This window comes from Populus trichocarpa, chromosome 15, assembly GCF_000002775.5.
Source record: "Populus trichocarpa isolate Nisqually-1 chromosome 15, P.trichocarpa_v4.1, whole genome shotgun sequence".
Classification (NCBI taxonomy): domain Eukaryota; kingdom Viridiplantae; phylum Streptophyta; class Magnoliopsida; order Malpighiales; family Salicaceae; genus Populus; species Populus trichocarpa.
In genome coordinates, this window is record NC_037299.2 from 824027 (window position 1) to 842136 (window position 18110).

Consider the following 18110-nt stretch of genomic DNA (forward strand, 5'->3'; position numbering starts at 1 on the left):
AAACAAGCCATCTATCACTTCAAAGGTTTGAACCCTAGTGTTCAAGAGGGAGGGGGCATCCCTCTTTATCACTGAGGCAGTATCTCCTCTAGTTCTTTCTAGTGGCATATATACTTCGCTCATGAACACCACTCAAATCCATGAGTTACAAATCACACTCAAGACTCAGTAAAGGGTTTACTGGGTTAATCTAAAATAATATTTTTTCAATATTTTTTCAATTAAAATAACATTGTTTGGGAAAAAAATAAAAATAAAAATCAAACTATGCCTCACCTGGGTCTTGACCGTAGCAACCAGGTTTGACCAGATCAATTTTCATCTAACTCTATAAACTCTACTAAGTCGACATGTCGGATCAAACCAGCTTTAAAAACACTATTCAAATGGAATGAAATATGTATTTTAAAAGATATATCTTAAACAACGATATAGTTATGTGCATAGTTTTGAAACCCGGACCGGCCTGACGGGTCGACCCGTGACCCAGCCAACCCGGGCTTGGGACCGGTCCGGGTCTAAGTAAAAACCCGTTGGAGAGTTGGCCCGGCGAAACCCGGTTGACCTAGGTAAACCCGGCTGAGACCTGACTACCTTCCTTTTTATTTTCTTTATAGATTCAAGTGGTTTGTTGCTTTATAACTCAGCGGATGTGCTGTTTGTTTCCTTTATTTACCTTGTAACTCAGCTACAATTCTCTCAAGCTTTTATAAGAATAGATTAGAGGGGAGGGGAGCGAGCAGCATGGTGGAGAGAGATCGTCGAGGATTTGTGTGTAAAAAAGCTAAGAAGTGGAGGAGAAGGGCCATGGTGGAGATACTATCAGTTTAAAGTGGTGGCTGGTCGCTCGGGTTTTTGTGTGGATTGAGGCTACTATAGGGAGATGATTTGGGTGGCGTGAGAAGGGCAATAGATGTTGTGATTTGATGATAAAAGGACTGTAATAGGTAGAGAATGTATAGTGATGGTGGTGGAGCTGCTACGTGGCTGTTGTGGGAACTGCTATTACTGACCAGGTTTGTGGCTGTTGTGGTGGGGGAATGGTGGATTGTCAAATTCCAACTAGGAAAGGGGTCTTTGCTGGATTTATTTGGGAGAGTGACAAATAGAGATAAGACTATGCTCCAAGAGAGGACGATGAATTTTAGCTTTGGGTTTTTTTGTGTAAGAGATGACGGAAATGGTCAAAAACGTGGGCAAACGCGGAGATTGTAATTTTTTTTTATTAATTTTTTTTAGGTTGATTCGGGTCAACCCATATGACCCGTGACCCGATCATTAGACCAAGTCGATTACGGGTTGGATTTCAAAACTATGGTTACGTGAAAGTTTCAGTTTATATTGATGAAATATAAGGAAGAATTATATGCTTGAGGAACAAAATGGAATTGTTGGAATTACTCCCAGCAGTACTTAGATTCAAGCAACTTGCACACAGATTGCAAGAGAAAAGAAAAAAGAAATCTCAGTAAGTTGTTTCAATTCAAGAAATCCAAATTCCAACAGGTGTAAAGGAAACATCATCCATTCTATCTTCATGAATCAAAGGATTATACTTTTCACCTAAAAGGTGGTGGTGGCAAAGAAGATTTGACAACTATATTATTTGATTAATTGGGTCCAATTGTCTAAAATTGACAGATACAAAGTCAAATCAACCAATTTTGTTTCACAGGGACTTATTTGCTGACTGGATAAAACTACAGGAGCTAAATTGATAGATTTCCCATAAATATATAATGGTAACATTACAAGCAGATAATCCTAGAAGGTATTTCCTTTTAGCCCAATCAATCTACCCCTATTTCTCCTTTTAATTTTAATTTCTATTTATAATAACTACAAAAATTATTCACCAAAAAGAAAAAAAGAAAAAATCTCCTCCTAGACAAGATACTCAAAAAAATCTAAGACATACCCATTTCAATTCACACCAAATTATCCAAATGCCCTCTATCAATTTCCAATCTTGACCACTCTACAAATCCTAATTTCCCCTTCTCTGTTGCCCCTTCATTTCTATCTTCTGCAGCAAAATTCTCCATATACATGATAATTTGAAAATCCAAAGCATACCCACTTCAATACACACCAAATTATCCAAAATCCCTCTGCAAATTTCCAATCTTGACTCTTCTACGAACCCTTAATTTCTGTACTCTCTTTAGCTTGATTTTCCCTAACTTTCCTGGGAAGTTCCATCACCATGGCTTTTGCTGCAGTTAGATGCAAACCCACTAAAGTAACTGCTTCTCAATTCAGATACTTCATGTTCAATTACATGCATGTGGGCAGTCGCTTGTCTAGCTCTCACTGTGCTAACAAAATTGCAACACGGGATGACCATTTTGCAAATACTCCTTATCACTTCACTTCTTTCAAGCCCGTTTCACTTCGTGGGGAATTTGTTGAAAAGAGTACTCAATTGTTGGAAAATATGAGAAGTAGCAGCAGTAGTTCTGATAGAAATTGGAGAGAGACAGTGAGTAGTAATAGTGGTGGTGGGTCTAATTATGGCGACCCACCAGAGGTGTGGCAACCACCTGGTGATGGTGTTGCAAAGATGAGGGTGAGTGATGGAGGCGGGGATTTCAAGGTATGGAGTAGAGGTGGGTCTGGTTCAAAGGATGGGTACTGGGGTGGGTCAAATCTGGGGAGTAGTTTTCCAACACCGAAAGAGATTTGTAAGGCACTTGATAACTTTGTTATTGGACAACGGAGAGCTAAGAAGGTGAGGTTTCTTTATTTTGGTTTGGCATTTAGTTATTTTTTTTTTGTTTTTGGAGTGATTTTTATGTGTGTGGAAGTGAAAAATGCATTGTTTTTGCTCTTAGATGCAATAGAAGTAGCTTTCAAATCAGTGCCACTGTAGTTTTGGTTATGGCGGCTAAAAATTGAGTTTGAAGTAGTTTAGGAATTAAAAGGCTGTCTTTGGATTGTTTTGTCAGTGCCATTGTAGTTTTGGTTATGGTGGCTAAAAATTGAGTTTGAAGCAGTTTTGGAAGAAAAAGGCTGTCTTTGGATTGTTTAATATCTTTCATTAGTTCGAGTTTTACATGTCATATTTTGTTCATGCTTCCTTGCTTTAATTGAATTTCTTGAGACAGTCTTTTATGGGGCAATGGTCATGGCAATATAAAAAGGATACATGTTGCCATTACTGTCAATTTTTTTTAAGTGAAGAAGGGAAAACTATCTGTATTTTGAATTTTGTCTTATTGTTTATAGGAGTTCAGTATGCATGTATACAATGGACAACCCATATGCACTCCTATGCTTGCATGCCATTTTGTGTCATTTCAGTATTGTCTACGTCCTTCTCTTCTCTTTTTCTAATTTTGTTCCTTGAACAGGTGCTCTCAGTTGCTGTTTACAATCATTACAAGAGAATCTATCTAGAGTCTGTTAAAAAATGGTTAGTTTTATTCCTTAGACCGCCTTGTGTGTTTGGCCTTAGTTTCATTGGTAGCTCCAGAGCTAGTGAATAGCAGCGAACTGTAATGACAATAGAGGTTTTATTTGATAAGAAACTAACCTTTTCTATATTCCTGAGAAAGAAGGGAGAAAAGAAAACAAACATATAATCTTCTTGTTTGCGATCTTATGTGTTTGATTAGGTCAACATCATAGTATGCACACAAGCTGCAACAGTATTCAATATGTGCAATTAACATTATCAATTGAATGACTCCATTTTCGTACCATTTATTGTCTTCTTTTCAATTCTATCAAAAATAGTGTCATTGTTGCATCTTTTCTTCCTTTTCCCAGTCACATTTACGAAATGGTTTCTATGTACTCCCCTTGCCTTTGGCCATGGCTTGTACCAGACTTCACCATACAATAAGCAAGGTATCAAACTTGACTATCCTCTTTGGGGACATTGGTGCTGGATAGTTTATAGGATCATGGGGTCAGTACTTGATAGCCAGGTCATGTTTTGTACAGACATGAGCTGTAATGTTGTTATTCATCATGCTTATTATGAGAGTTGTCTGATTTAACATGCTTAGCACAACTTGGGGAGTAAGGTGCGACACAGATTCAGGTCTGATTTAACATGCTTAGTACAACTTGGGGAGTTAGGTGTGGCAAAAATTCAGGTAATGAAAAAGCAGATACAACTCATGTTGGTTTCCATGTACTCCCCTTGCCGTTGGCCATGGCATGTACCAGACCTTTTACCATACAATAAGCAAGTTATCAAACTTGACTATCCCCTTTGGGGACATTAGTGCTGGATAGTCTATTGGATCATGGGGTCAGTACTAGATAGCTAGGTCATGTTTTGTGCCGACATGAATTGTAATTTTTTTTATTCATTATGCTTGTTATGAGAACTATCTGATTTAACATGCTTGGTACAACGTGGGGAGTTAGGTCCAACACAGATTCAGGCAATGAAAAATCAGATATCATGGATGATGACGGAGTTGAACTTGAGAAAAGTAACATTCTTCTAATGGGGCCAACAGGTTCAGGTAATTTGTCATTAACCATATTCTGATTGTTCAGTGTTCTTGAACACTGCTTTTTTTATGTCGCAAGAATTGATTTGTAGTCACTTCTAAATGGTAATAGTAACAAGGTCTGAGGAGAAACCTAGCAATCTAGAGTTGTTCTTGTGCTATGATTTTTCTTCTCTCTTCATGTGTTTACATGTTATATTGACTGATAATATCTGTTATAGATGATGGTCCTACATGCATGGATAAAGGTCAATAGCTACTGATGATTATTCTGGTCATGGAAACTTGTGTCAAGGTTTTATTTGTGCTTCTTTTTGTGATGTTGTGTTAATTTTTTTTCTCAATTGACACCAAAGGTTTGACTGAACGTTAAAAGAAAGATGCTTTTATGCTTTTTCCACTCCTTTTTACTACAGAAGAATTAGTACTGCTCCCTTCAATGTTCCTTTGGTCTTGTTTTCATCCTAAATATAAATTGTGGGATAAAATAGAATTTCTATTAAATTGATTGTTTTAGACACTGTTAGTTACTGGTCTCACTTTACCCTTTTTGATTTCATCAAGGACAGGGAAGACATTACTTGCCAAAACCTTGGCACGGTTTGTGAATGTTCCCTTCGTTATTGCAGATGCAACTACTTTGACTCAGGCAAGTTGGTGATTTCCATTACTTTATTTGTTGACCTTTTATGAACTTTATTTCTTACTTTTTTTCTCTCATCTTCAAATGGATTTTATTAGATGGTTGAACAGCTATGCAATAAGCAGCTAAGTTTGATTCTGTTGAGGGATGGTCATTAGAATTTCTTTTGTTAGAAGCTTGCTTATCATATAAGGTTTTCTTTAAAAGTTAATTCATTTACCCAACTCACATCCAGATTAGTTGTGTACTGCTAAGTATTCTGCCTCAGCATGTATGTTTCTGGATTGGTGCAAAAAACTACATTAATTTTGATGCTTTTGAAATCAAATGAGCACATTTTTTTAGAGAGACAAACACGATCATATTGCTTTTACATCTGAGATAGGATGTTCATGTTTGGTTTTTTTCTCTGTTTTTTTTTTTTTTTTTTTTGTTTCACATTAGTTGCTAATGTATGCGTATTAGAAAATCTTGTTAGGGAAGGTGATTAAGTTTCCATGAAATGTTATGTGCAGGCAGGATATGTTGGGGAGGATGTGGAGTCAATATTGTACAAACTACTGACGGTGAGTTCTCAAAAAACCTCATTTATATTCTGTTTCAAGGACCTCTGCATGGGAAAAGCTGTTACCCTTCATCGTTATAAATGTCCAGTGCCATTTTGGTTGTGTTTCATTAACTTGTTGCTTGCCTGGCTTGTCTTAGATTCTTAGCCTGCTCTCTCAAAACTTATGAACTGGTATCCTTGTGATTTTCTGATTCAGTGTGGATATATGCTAAACTGTCTTGGTATATGGTTTTGATTTTGCCTGAGACTGATTTTCATATTTTAACTGTTTTTTTCTTCATTGGGAGAGGGAAAAATTGAGCATTCTTTGTATGAGCAATCATTATTGCTTATGGTCCTTTGATCCCTGGCAACTAAAAATTTCTGCTTGGAAAAATACATATTATGATATAGTTGGCACTTGATGATTATAAACTTCTTTTTGCTTGGCATGTTTAAATTTTCAGTGGAGCATCAGTACCAAAAAGATGGCTCTGCTGCACCACTTGTACTCTGTATTATCTTGCCTACTGTGAATGAACAAGTCTAACCATTTCCTTTCTTCATATCTCAGGCTGCTGACTATAATGTGGCAGCTGCTCAGCAGGGCATCATTTACATTGATGAAATTGACAAGATCACGAAAAAGGTTATGTCCACCATTTTACCATCAATATTTTCATCTTTATTTCTTTTCCTTCAAAAATTATGTTCACCTTTTAACATTATTTCTATGTCTTCTGCCTTTTCATTAAGCAGGCTGAGAGTGTTAACATTAGCAGAGATGTGTCAGGAGAGGGTGTTCAGCAAGCATTATTGAAAATGCTTGAAGGAACAGTAAGTGTTTCTGCCAACAGTTGTTGGAAAAGATTGATTAAGAATCACTTTATAACTCTATCAGCACAATTCTATTACCATGTTGCTAATGAATTAGTTAGATGATCCATCTGTACCCTTAGTTATTATACATGGAAAGATTTGCTTATTGTAGTGTTAACTTTTATTTGGTTATCTTTTTACAATCGTATGTTTACAGCCATGGTTTTTTTTCCGATGTAGATAGTCAATGTTCCAGAGAAGGGAGCTCGGAAGCATCCTAGAGGTGACAATATTCAGGTAGATACCACATCGCATGGTTTGTAACACATGCATCTGACTGGTTCATGAATTATCTACATAATATGATGCATGTGTTTTGTTAATTTTAAAATTCCTGACAACTATAGACATGGTCAAGTCTTTATGTGACCCTGAAAAGTGAGCTGCTGCACTTGCATTTTTTCTTTATATTTTATAATCCATTTTTTTAACAGATCGACACCAAGGATATTCTTTTTATATGTGGTGGTGCCTTTATTGATTTGGAGAAGACCATTTCTGAGAGGTTTTACATCCACACACTATTTTTTTTAATTTTTTTTTTTGTGGTAAAATATATGAATCCTTTCTTGAAAAGGGAAATGTAAGTGAATATTTATGGCAGGCGCCAAGATTCTTCGATAGGGTTTGGTGCACCAGTACGTGCAAACATGAGGACAGGTGGTGTTACGAGTACTGCTGTGACATCATCTTTATTGGAGACTGTAAGTGAAAACTGGTCTTCAATTAGCAACAGCTTTATGGTTCCCCTTTTGTTTTTTATGCAACTACCAGTGTTTGTCTTTGCTACTAACAGCTTTTAGATAATCACATGTTATATGAACTGAAATCTTTACCAGGCTGAAAGCAGCGATCTTGTTTCGTATGGTTTGATACCTGAATTTGTTGGAAGATTTCCCATCCTTGTCAGTTTAGCAGCTCTCACTGAGGATCAACTTGTCCAGGTATATATAGTTGAAATGTTCTGTCTGATAAATTCAATATATGTTTTCTTCTCTTTGATGATTCTATGTCTGTGATTGAATCATGAATTTCTTCTCTTTAATGATTCTATGTTTCTGATTGAATCATGGAGTGATTTGAAATTGTTTGATGTCGTGGATTACAATCCTGGACTTCAACCCTTTTCCATTGTTTGCATTTAAACCAGCTTGGTGGAAATGAAGTAATTGATGTACTTGGTCTAAATATGCTTGTAAAAAGTTTTATCATTGTTTATAACCACCTTGTTGTTTATGTGGTCTTCTCTGTTACTCCTCACTGGAAATAATGTCCTGTAGGTTCTGACAGAACCAAAGAATGCCCTTGGGAAGCAATATAAGAAGTTGTTCCAAATGAATGATGTAAGTGTTCTTCCCAAGACACCCTCTCTTTTAGATGCTTTCTTGGTGAAACCTTGTAGTTTTAATGAATTTGTTGGTTATTCTCTTTCAATTTGCTAGGCCAGTAAGCATCTTTAGTTTTAAAGCCATCTAATTCATTTTCCCCCCTCAGGTCAAGCTACATGTCACGGAAAATGCTTTGAGATCAATTGCTAGAAAAGCAATAACCAAAAATACTGGGGCTCGGGCCTTGCGGTCCATATTAGAGAATATCTTGATGGATTCCATGTATGAGGTATAGCATTTCTTGCCCCAGTGTATTTTTTTTTTAAAACAAAATTCCCAATTCTAGTCCAAAGTTTATATTATGAGAAGACGCCTCACTCGGTATATTTGAAAGATGGACTTGTAATTGTATTTAAGTCTCTTCCAGTTCTGAGCTTCTTCCTTTTGGATTGACCTGCTGTAAACTGAATTTATTGGATTTGTCCGTGTGCCAATGGCTCATGAGGCACTTACCTCCAATCCAGAGGTGGTCCAGGTTAATATGCCATTATCTTTGCATTGACGAGAAGGGAGTCCATCCACGGGGTGGGGTAAGTATAACTTTCTCAAGGGCCAATGGAAAAAGAAAGAGCCAGACAGAATAAAAACCTCATAGATGATTGGCAACAACACTATTTTACCACGAGGTGTCCTGGTTTTTGCATTTAGGTTAGGCATCCCCAGGCTTAATCTTACTAAGTGTCCTGTGAGAACCTGAAACAAAGCTCTGAACACTTTTGGTTCAACTTGATTGTGGTGTTTATTAACTGTGGATGCCTCTGCTATCTGATAATTCAGAAAATGGTAGCTAAATTGACATTTTCAGATAATTCAATTTCTGCCTCTTAAATTGTGCAGATTCCTGATGTTAGAACAGGGGATGATATTATAGATGCCGTTGTAGTTGATGAAGTGGCTATTGGATCTGAGGAACGCAGCGTTGGAGCCAAAATCCTCTATGGAAGGGGTGCGTTGGATCACTATCTTTCCAAAGAAAAATTAAAGTGTTCCAAGGTGCATATTAATCTCTTTGCATGCATCCCTAGAAAATAATCCTTCTTCATGATCCTTGTCCATAATGTTTTTGTGGCTAATCGGTTGATCTTTTAACATAGAAAACCACGGAGGGTTCTGATGGAGAACCAGAGGTGGAATCAGAGCTTCCTTCGATAGTTGCCAGCATGTAATTTACTGGTGAATGGTATTTGTAGCCTCTTCCCACCACATCCCTGTACATAATAAGCTCACATTAATTTAATAAATTTAAATTCTGTATACATGTTATAATTCCTCAAAAACTGTGCAGTTGCCCAACCACTGTGTTCAGAATTTTAATATTTTTGTACTATATATACAAATCAGCCGAAGATGATCAAGTTCTCCCATCCCATTTCTCAGCATGATTTTCTGGGAGAATTAAATTATTGCTTTGACACTTTCAGTTGTTTTTATATTGCTTGCTTAAGACCACCATTATTTGCTGCATAGAACTTGCCATGGGATTGTGGTTAAAGTTCTCAACAAATCTTTTGTGGCAGGTCCTCCAACTGTGGGGTGTCCCTCATCACCTCCGACTCCATAAAATAGGAGGCATGTTCAAGCAGTATAGATTTATTGATGTTTTTACATGCACAATTCAATCAGCACCTATGCTCTATGACCTTTGATAGGGCAGAGCTGCACTGTTGACAATAGCTAATCCACATGTAGAGTTACCTTTTAGCAACTTTTGATGCTTGAACTATGTGACATTTTCTGGGCATGTCTTTCTTTTATCCTAATGATAAATCAAGCATTATTGAGTCAAAACCGTCAAGGAAAATGGAAATGGGAGGAAAGTAGGTCTCCGAGATCCTTTCGATGACTTATGTTGTTATCTATATGATCCGATCGACTGTGTGCCTTTGTTATCTATATGATCCGATCGATTGTTTAAGGCACACAGCAGCAACAGAATGGGGAAAGTATACAGAAAAAACAGTTCTTTTCTGTCAACTTATTGCTGAGTTCAACACTATGCAAGAAAGAAAGCAAAACATCCTGACATCAGTTCTGCCATTTGGAAGTGAGACTGCAGGTTCCAATAATCAGTAGTTGATCTATTCAAAACTTTACTTGATATTTGTAAAAAAAATATCAAAACAACACAGCCATGTTTAAACTTATTTTTAAAAAAGTCTTGAAACATCATTTTGGATCGGTACGAATCTGATTTAACTTCTCAAAACTATGTTCTAGGTTGTAAAAAAATTTGGTTAAAAGAACAAACCAAACCATGTGGAATCATTAAACACCATGATCATATAAAGTTATTTACTGTAGAATAATGCTAATTTTACACATATTTTACTGAAATCTTTTGTTAATATTTTTTTATCCTTGTTTCAACGATCCTACAATTTCATAGCTGAGATCTTTTCGAGAAGTGATTTTGAAAAAGATTTTCGAGAAAATCTCATTATTTGTTCTGGGATTTATTACTTAAATAGATAAAATTAATCTGTTAATTCAGAACTTTTCGTTTGGCTATGATAATTGATCACATTATGAGGATGCCGAATTCGTTTAGCGGTTCGGGATACAGATTTTTTTTTAAAAAGGATTAAAAAGAAAAGAATGAATTAAAGCAGAGAGGAAAAGCGTGAAAGAAGATTAATTTTTGAGTTTAAATAAAAATATTTTTATATATTTTTTTTAGACGGATATGATTTTCTCTTATTTTTATATTTTTTCTCTAAACTTATGATTTACAAGTTAATAATTTTAAAACAATTGACTTATTCTTTTACAAAAAACATTGAACATAAAATATAAGATTAAATCGAATAAAAAATTATTTTGTTTTATAGAAAAAAAGTATTAGTTTAATAAAAAAAAAATTGAAATCACTTTTAAAAGATTTTTCCCCGTAAATCTCATGTATTAAATAAATAGATTTACTAGTAAATTCTATAAATTCATTAATCGAAATTTTTAATTTAAAAAAAATCCGTGAAAAAATAGATTTAAATAGTTGCATTAATTCTTTTTTATCTGTTTAACAGTTGTTTTGTTCTGTAATGTTCAAAAAGTATTTTTAATTTATGTTGTTAATTTCCAAATGAAAATAGGTTTAAAATGTTGTTAAGTAACGTCCCTTTCAATTTATCAACAAAATCACCGTAATTAAAAAAGATAAACAAATATTAAGCCTCTAACAACAATTAGATCTTTAATCCAACTTTCTTAATTTCAAATCCAACGGTCATCCTTCTTTCTCGCCTCAACAAAACCATGGAAGAGAGAGAGAGAGACAGCGCCAGCCAGGAAATTTTTTTTTTTTTTTTTTGAGAGAGGGGGATTCTGAGGAACCAAACAAGCCTCTGTCTCTCTCTCTCAAAACTTTCTCAAGAAAACTAAGAAGCTCGAAACTTTAGATATAAGTAAGAAAAATAGCAAGTGCCTATTATTGAAAATCCAATCTTTTCAACTGGGTTGTTTCTCAATATTGAATATTTGCCATTGTAGGCTTGTAGGGTTTTTTGGGTAAAATTTGCGTTGTAATGGAGTTTGATAACATTGAATGCGTGTCATCATCAGATGGACTTGATGAGGATGAGATCCATCACCATAATTTACAACACCACCTACATCAATTTGCATCATCAAAGCCTCACAATGTAAACAACAACCACAACAACGGTAATACCATTGTTGTTGGGGGTCCTACTGCGATTGCTCCTGCAACTAGTGTTCATGAGCTGCTAGAATGTCCTGTTTGTACCAATTCTATGTACCCACCAATCCATCAGGTTTGTTCTTTGACGTGTTTAATTTGTTATGAAAATGTAAACTTTGCGGTTTGAGTTCATCTGGTCTTGTTTGCTTGCTTTCTTTTTTGATGTTTTTGTTAATTTTGATTGGTGTATGATGGATTTCGGTGGATTTGCATAATTGAGTTTAAGGACATTGGTGATTTCACGTGGATGGTGATGATGTGTTGTTTTAGAGTTGATGGTTATTGAATTGAATATGTTTTTGGACTGTTTTAGTGAGAAAACAATTTTGGAATTTTTGGTGAGGTGATTTGGATGGATTAGTGCTGAATTTGAGTGCATGTGAGGAGGTTTGTCTAGACTAAAACTGTGTGATGGCTTTGTGAGGTTTGCTAGGCGATGATCTTCTCATGGTTATTTTCGAGCATTCCTGAAGCTGAGTCATTACAATCCATGAGATCCTTGATCCATTTTTCAGAAGATAATGCTTTTGCCTGGAGTGACATCTTAATTTTCCTATGTTAGGATTGTTGCTTTCTTACGTCAATTAATTGTTCGTATCAATGGCAACATAAGCTGTCAAGTACTATATCTGCTTTGGAATTGATGAGAATTTCGTATTTGGTTATATTGTCTGGAGATCACACGACACTTCTTTTTTGACTTCATATGTGATTCTTTCTTGTTGAGGGTTTCTTTTCTTGAATTAGACATTGATTTGTTGAAGCAGTGATGGCTCACCTGTGCTTCTGTTGCTAAACTGCAAGTTAAGGGCGTGATAGATCTATTTCGCTGTTATATAGTTTAAGTATCCAGCTTTATCTTTCCCTGCTGCATTTTCATGATGACCTGTCATCTTCTTATTTAGTTCAGCCTGTTCACTTCTTAGCCTTGTTCAGTTTTCTTGCCTCTATACTGAACTTTCTCTTGTTAATCTTGGAGGGGAATGCTAATATAGCTGTGTTTGCTAAACTGTGCTTACAAACCCACATTAGGAAATGGATTTTGAATGTCACTTCCCTTGCAGTGTCACAATGGGCACACGCTATGTTCCACCTGTAAAACAAGGGTACAAAATCGCTGCCCTACTTGCAGGCAGGAGCTCGGAGACATTAGGTGTTTAGCCCTAGAGAAGGTGGCTGAGTCACTGGAATTTCCTTGCAAATTTTACAACTTGGGGTGCCCGGAGATATTTCCATATTACAGCAAGCTCAAGCACGAGGCAATTTGCAACTTCAGACCATATAATTGCCCCTATGCTGGATCAGAATGCTCTGTTGTTGGAGATATTCCTTTCCTGGTTACGCATCTAAGGGATGATCACAAGGTGGACATGCATACAGGATGCACTTTCAACCATCGCTATGTGAAGTCTAATCCCCGCGAAGTGGAGAATGCCACTTGGATGTTGACGGTAATTCTAGCATTGCTTTATATGTTCCTTAACCAGTTTTGCATGTAGAACAATTTTACAAGTCATGTTTAATATGTTATAGAATATTTCTCTAACTGGGGGTGCTGACATGTGGAACTTGAAGCCAACTTATGTCCTCTCTGCTAAACCTTAGTTCCAAACCAGTTGGAGTAAACATCATTAGCGTTTCAAATAAGTAATTGAATTAAAAGTTGACAAACCATCCAAGGAAAGGAGTTCTATAAAAACTTTTCCAGGTATTGATGAAAAGAAACTGAATTTGGATCCCTGCCATATAAGATGCAACTAGTTTTACACTGGCTGTCAACCTCCCATATTCAGATTCTTGCACAAAGAAAGATTTGTTGAAGCTAGGTGAACTAAATTAGTCTGCAGGCTTTTCCTCCTGCATGTAGTTTGGTATTGAGTATTGACACTTGGATTTTACTTCCTCCCCAAAATATCAGAAGAAAAGAAAGGAAGGGAGTAACTATGGCTGTCAGTGTGATACGGAGAACTCAATTTGCTTAACTGTGTAGCCTATATGGGGATAGGATATGGAGAGTAACGAGAGTCATTGTTTTTCATTTGATTTTTGTCTGTGCTCATGTGAGTTCAGCAACCTCTACTTGCATTTTTCCTGGATTACGCCATGACCTTCATATTTGTTATAGAATTTATTGTTCAATATTCACTAATGGATTGTGCACATTCTTTATTTGCTCCCCTGAATCTGAATGCATGGCTTGCTGCTCTTTTTTTTTTTTTTTTTGTCAGGTCTTCCATTGTTTTGGTCAGTACTTCTGCCTTCACTTTGAAGCTTTCCAGCTTGGCATGGCCCCTGTTTATATGGCATTCCTCCGTTTCATGGGTGATGAGACTGAGGCTCGGAATTATACCTACAGCCTTGAGGTCGGGGGACATGGCAGGAAACTGACATGGGAGGGCACCCCACAAAGTGTTCGAGATAGCCACCGGAAAGTCAGGGATAGTCATGATGGTCTCATTATTCAACGAAACATGGCACTTTTCTTCTCTGGTGGGGATAGGAAGGAGCTGAAGCTAAGAGTTACCGGGAGGATATGGAAGGAACAACAAAATCCAGAAACTGGAGTGTGTATACCCAACCTTTGTAGCTAAGGCGAAGTGATTTTGAAGACATTTACACTATTTGTGTGTTTGGGACTGTTGCGTGTTGTCCCAACCTCTTCCACCCTTCTCTTACATGCTGTAATGGATTGAATTAATGAAACTCCCCTTTGTTTTTTTTTTTAAATAAAATTGTATTATAAACAGCCGTTCTTCCATGAACTTTTGCTTGATAGTACAAAAAATAGGCTTTCAAGTTAGACTGGATGAGGTCAATTACAGGATCTAAAGACTATCCTAATAAGATAATTTTTTATACCACTCAGAGTAAAAGCTGTCTATCAGGTTTAATTATGGACATTAAGGTTTCGTTGGGAAGCAACTGGCAATACTCCCTTACTCCTAAGCTCCGCGAGGGGAATTCTTAAGCAGACTTGCTGGCACGGCTATGTTCTCAGTGCCAGGGAAATTGTGTTATCTGGGTTTCACATCCTCCAGGTTTGCGTCAGCTTCTCCAAGCAGATAGCATGGGTTTTTTCCTCTTTTATTGAACCAGCAGAGGAAAAAATCAAGCGTGTGTACTTAACTATCATCGTTCTCCTATACTATATATGTTCAGGTTTTTTTATTATTTGAAGACGAGATCATGAGTCTGACTAATTGCAGTAGAAGACTATTTCTGGATATTATATGCAAATGGGTGAGAGATGCTCTTATATATTTTGTGTAAATGTAAGTGGCCATTGTCGACAGTCTCAAAATTTTGTTTTAGCATGGCTTAATAATTACCAAGTCAAGAATTGTATTTTGGCTTGTCTGTTTCCTGCACTCATCCACAGTTGCGTTGGAAAAGTATACCTCCTTCCCTCTCCCTCTTTCTTCCATTTTTAACAGTACAATTCGAGTTGATTTTTTTTTTATATGATTTTAATGTATTAATATCAGAAATTTATTTATATATATTTTTAAATTAAAAACACACGAGTATTTAATTAGTATTTCCTTTGTTTTCTGAAGAAGTGCTGTTGGAATCCGGCAAAGAAGTTCCAGCCCAGAAGAGAGGAGAATAACCATGAGTCCATGACAGGCAGACCAAGCTGTCCTGCTAACTAAATGGTCTTGGCCTTCACTTTCTAAATACGGGAGGAACAGATAGGAAGAAAGCAGAAATGAGTTGTTCTCTTGACAGACAGAGAAAACTGAAATCAAACCTCCTCTCAAGAACTAGCTACGGTCTTTAAATACAAACAAAATGCTATGCATTTTGCACCAAATTCTCTACAGAGAAAATCCTCCCATCGAAGATTTATCTCCCCCAAATTCCCTTCTTTCACATTTGATAACTCGTGAAGCTTTTTTGATGGGGTTAGTGCCAACAAAAGGCTCCATGAGGTCGATCCAAAACTTCATGGTGATGCTGCTCGTTGTTGTCATGGCTTTCATAGGAAATGCCATGGGCCAAGCCCCTCCAGCACCAAAAAACCAGACACAGTCTGTTGCCATATGTTGTATGAAGCTATTCAAATTTATTGCAATTGGATCATGTTGTGGCGTGGGTGAAGGTGAACCTTAGGTTCCTTATATTCACATATCTCTCTCTCTCTGTTGTTACTTGTAATTTTAGAGAAACAATTGATAATTGTTAAGAAGTGTGGTGTAAGAAGACATTGTTTTATTATTTTGGGTGTTTAAGGGGTTGTTTCGGAATGCTGTAATGATTGATTGTGTTTTAAAATATTTTTTTAAAAAATATATATTAAAATAATATTTTTTTATTTTTTAAAAAAATATTTTTAACATTAATATATCAAAGCGATCTAAAAATATAAAAACTTAATTTTAATAAAAAATATTTTTTTTTATAAAATATTGTTTGAGCCGCGTTCTCAAATAGTGTCTAAGTAAAACATTGATCAACCTTACATTAATATTCAAGTTCCTGGATTTTTTTAATTGTTTGGCCAATTACTCCCTACAAGATTATATCTTTCCTAATTGAATTTTAAACAGATTGATCATTTTTAGATTGGTGTAAACACATCAAGAAAATAAAACATATATGCATAGTACATGGAAAAATGCAATGGATCAAGACCCGACCTAGCCGATATGCCCCTTTTCTGGGTTGGATGTCAAAAAAAGTAAACCTAGAATTGTTTCTGTAATCTAGTGGATTAACAAAACCTATTTTAACCTCTCTTTTTTTTTTAAATAATATCATTTTAAATTAAAACAATAACTTATTGATAAACGTGGATCAAATTCCACTAGTGGGGAACCCTACTAGACCACCAATTTTGCCATGACTATCCTCAATAAGGAGCATGATAAATTTTGAGGAATGACTCAAAAATAGATTATGATAATTACAATCATTAATAGTTAATGAGAAAAGCAGAGTGACATTAAATATTTCGAGAGATAAGAATAACTAAGCAGTCTTTACACATGTTCCAAGCTATGTGAAAAATTGTTCATCTGGTAATCGAAGAATTTAAGATTCAGTCACTGTGAATTTTGGGATAATAAAAATTAACAATGTTACCTATAAGAAATGATTCAATCTATTAGTTCATGACAGCACAATAGAGAAATTGTTCGAAAATAATGACATGTTAATTATTATACTTATTGAATAAAAGGTCTTAGTTCTTCGCAGTTAAATTGCATATAATTATTTGCATGTCCGAATTCGGTTTCTATCAATTATCTTCCCCTCACAATATTTTTTTGGCACAACTCATCTAAGATGAGAAAATATTAACTAGTTCTCACTTGAAGGCACTTCCACATTGTCATCATGCCTTGGAACATAATTGATTTTTGTTCTCAAGTGAGGCTCAAAATAGTCGAGATAAATGTTGAGATCTCTTTAATAATATAAACTCGCATACTAAAGTCTCAACATGAGCCTTGTTTTTTACTTTTCTCTTAAGGTTAAACAGAGTCCTTTAAAAGATCAAAAACCTAGTTGCTTCTGCATTTGGTTTTTCATCTACGATTGAACATTCATTTGTATAACCCTGATTCATTGTCATCTACAACTTCATGCACATTACTAAAACTAGAAGTTGAACTAACCATCCTTTCTAGCATAGTCTTGTAAGGAACATATAGTTCTCCGTGTATAAATCAACACAAGTATTTTTTCATGAATCATTTTCGTAGAAGATGCATCGTTACAACATCTGGATCGAGAAACTTTTTATTTTTACATCTCTTACATGGACATCTAACATTGTCTCCACTAATATTTCTCGGATTAGATAGTGTGTAACTAATAAAACCTCAACCCCATTACAATAATCCATCCTACGCAACCCTTCGGGTGAAACTCGATACATCCAAAAATGATCATCCATTACATATATCAAACCTATACAGAATATTGATGGCAACATGTATTAATTAATTATGCGAACTAAATAAATTAGATAATATTAGTTTAACTCAAACTTATTCAATCTATTTTAATAATACCCTTAAATCATTATCAATTTTCTAATAAAATTCAAAAACTTTCAACTTAACAATAAAATTGAGAAAATATGAAACACGCCCATTAAATAAGCCATTGTTTATTTCATTACAAAACACTTAAGTCACCAAATCAAAATCGATTTAATAAAATTACAAACAAATATAATTTTTTAAAATCTCAAACAAACCCAAAGAAATACAAATCATATATTCATACAATAAATTTTCATAGAAAAAAAGTTATAAAACAAGTAAACATATAAATAAATTACATATACTATATCAAAATGCCAAAAAACTAAAATTTTTAAAATGAGTTAAAACAAAAAATGAGTAATTTTGCTTACTTAATCTCCAGCTAAATAACTAGGCCAACTAGCATAAGAAACTTTTCAACTTTCTTTTTTTAAGAATCACACAAACAAACCGAGCGAATAGCTAGTGATCTTTTGTTGTTTCTTGCAACA

At 35.4% G+C, this 18110-nt stretch overlaps 2 protein-coding genes across 3 annotated transcripts; both read left to right on the forward strand.

The window, feature by feature from the left end:
- The first annotated feature begins 1828 nt into the window (after positions 1 to 1828).
- On the forward strand, positions 1829 to 9290 carry LOC7475186 (CLP protease regulatory subunit CLPX1, mitochondrial). Of its 2 annotated transcripts, none has more exons than XM_052447309.1 (15): positions 1829 to 2731; positions 3354 to 3415; positions 4381 to 4481; positions 5039 to 5122; positions 5632 to 5678; positions 6234 to 6308; positions 6419 to 6496; positions 6719 to 6775; positions 6973 to 7043; positions 7143 to 7242; positions 7378 to 7482; positions 7819 to 7881; positions 8033 to 8155; positions 8764 to 8872; positions 9021 to 9290. In XM_052447309.1, the coding sequence occupies exons 1-15, from the start codon at positions 2207 to 2209 to the stop codon at positions 9038 to 9040; spliced, it is 1620 nt and encodes a 539-aa protein (XP_052303269.1). In that variant the 5' UTR covers positions 1829 to 2206; the 3' UTR covers positions 9041 to 9290. The 2 variants fall into 2 exon arrangements, with proteins under 2 accessions (XP_052303269.1, XP_052303268.1); XM_052447308.1 differs by having other exon boundaries at positions 1833 to 2731; positions 8764 to 8919.
- A 1906-nt stretch (positions 9291 to 11196) lies between these two features.
- LOC7475187 (E3 ubiquitin-protein ligase SINAT5) lies at positions 11197 to 14423 on the forward strand. The gene is made up of 3 exons (XM_002321370.4): positions 11197 to 11696; positions 12688 to 13074; positions 13852 to 14423. The coding sequence occupies exons 1-3, from the start codon at positions 11448 to 11450 to the stop codon at positions 14212 to 14214; spliced, it is 999 nt and encodes a 332-aa protein (XP_002321406.1). The 5' UTR covers positions 11197 to 11447; the 3' UTR covers positions 14215 to 14423.
- The last annotated feature ends 3687 nt before the right edge of the window (positions 14424 to 18110 follow it).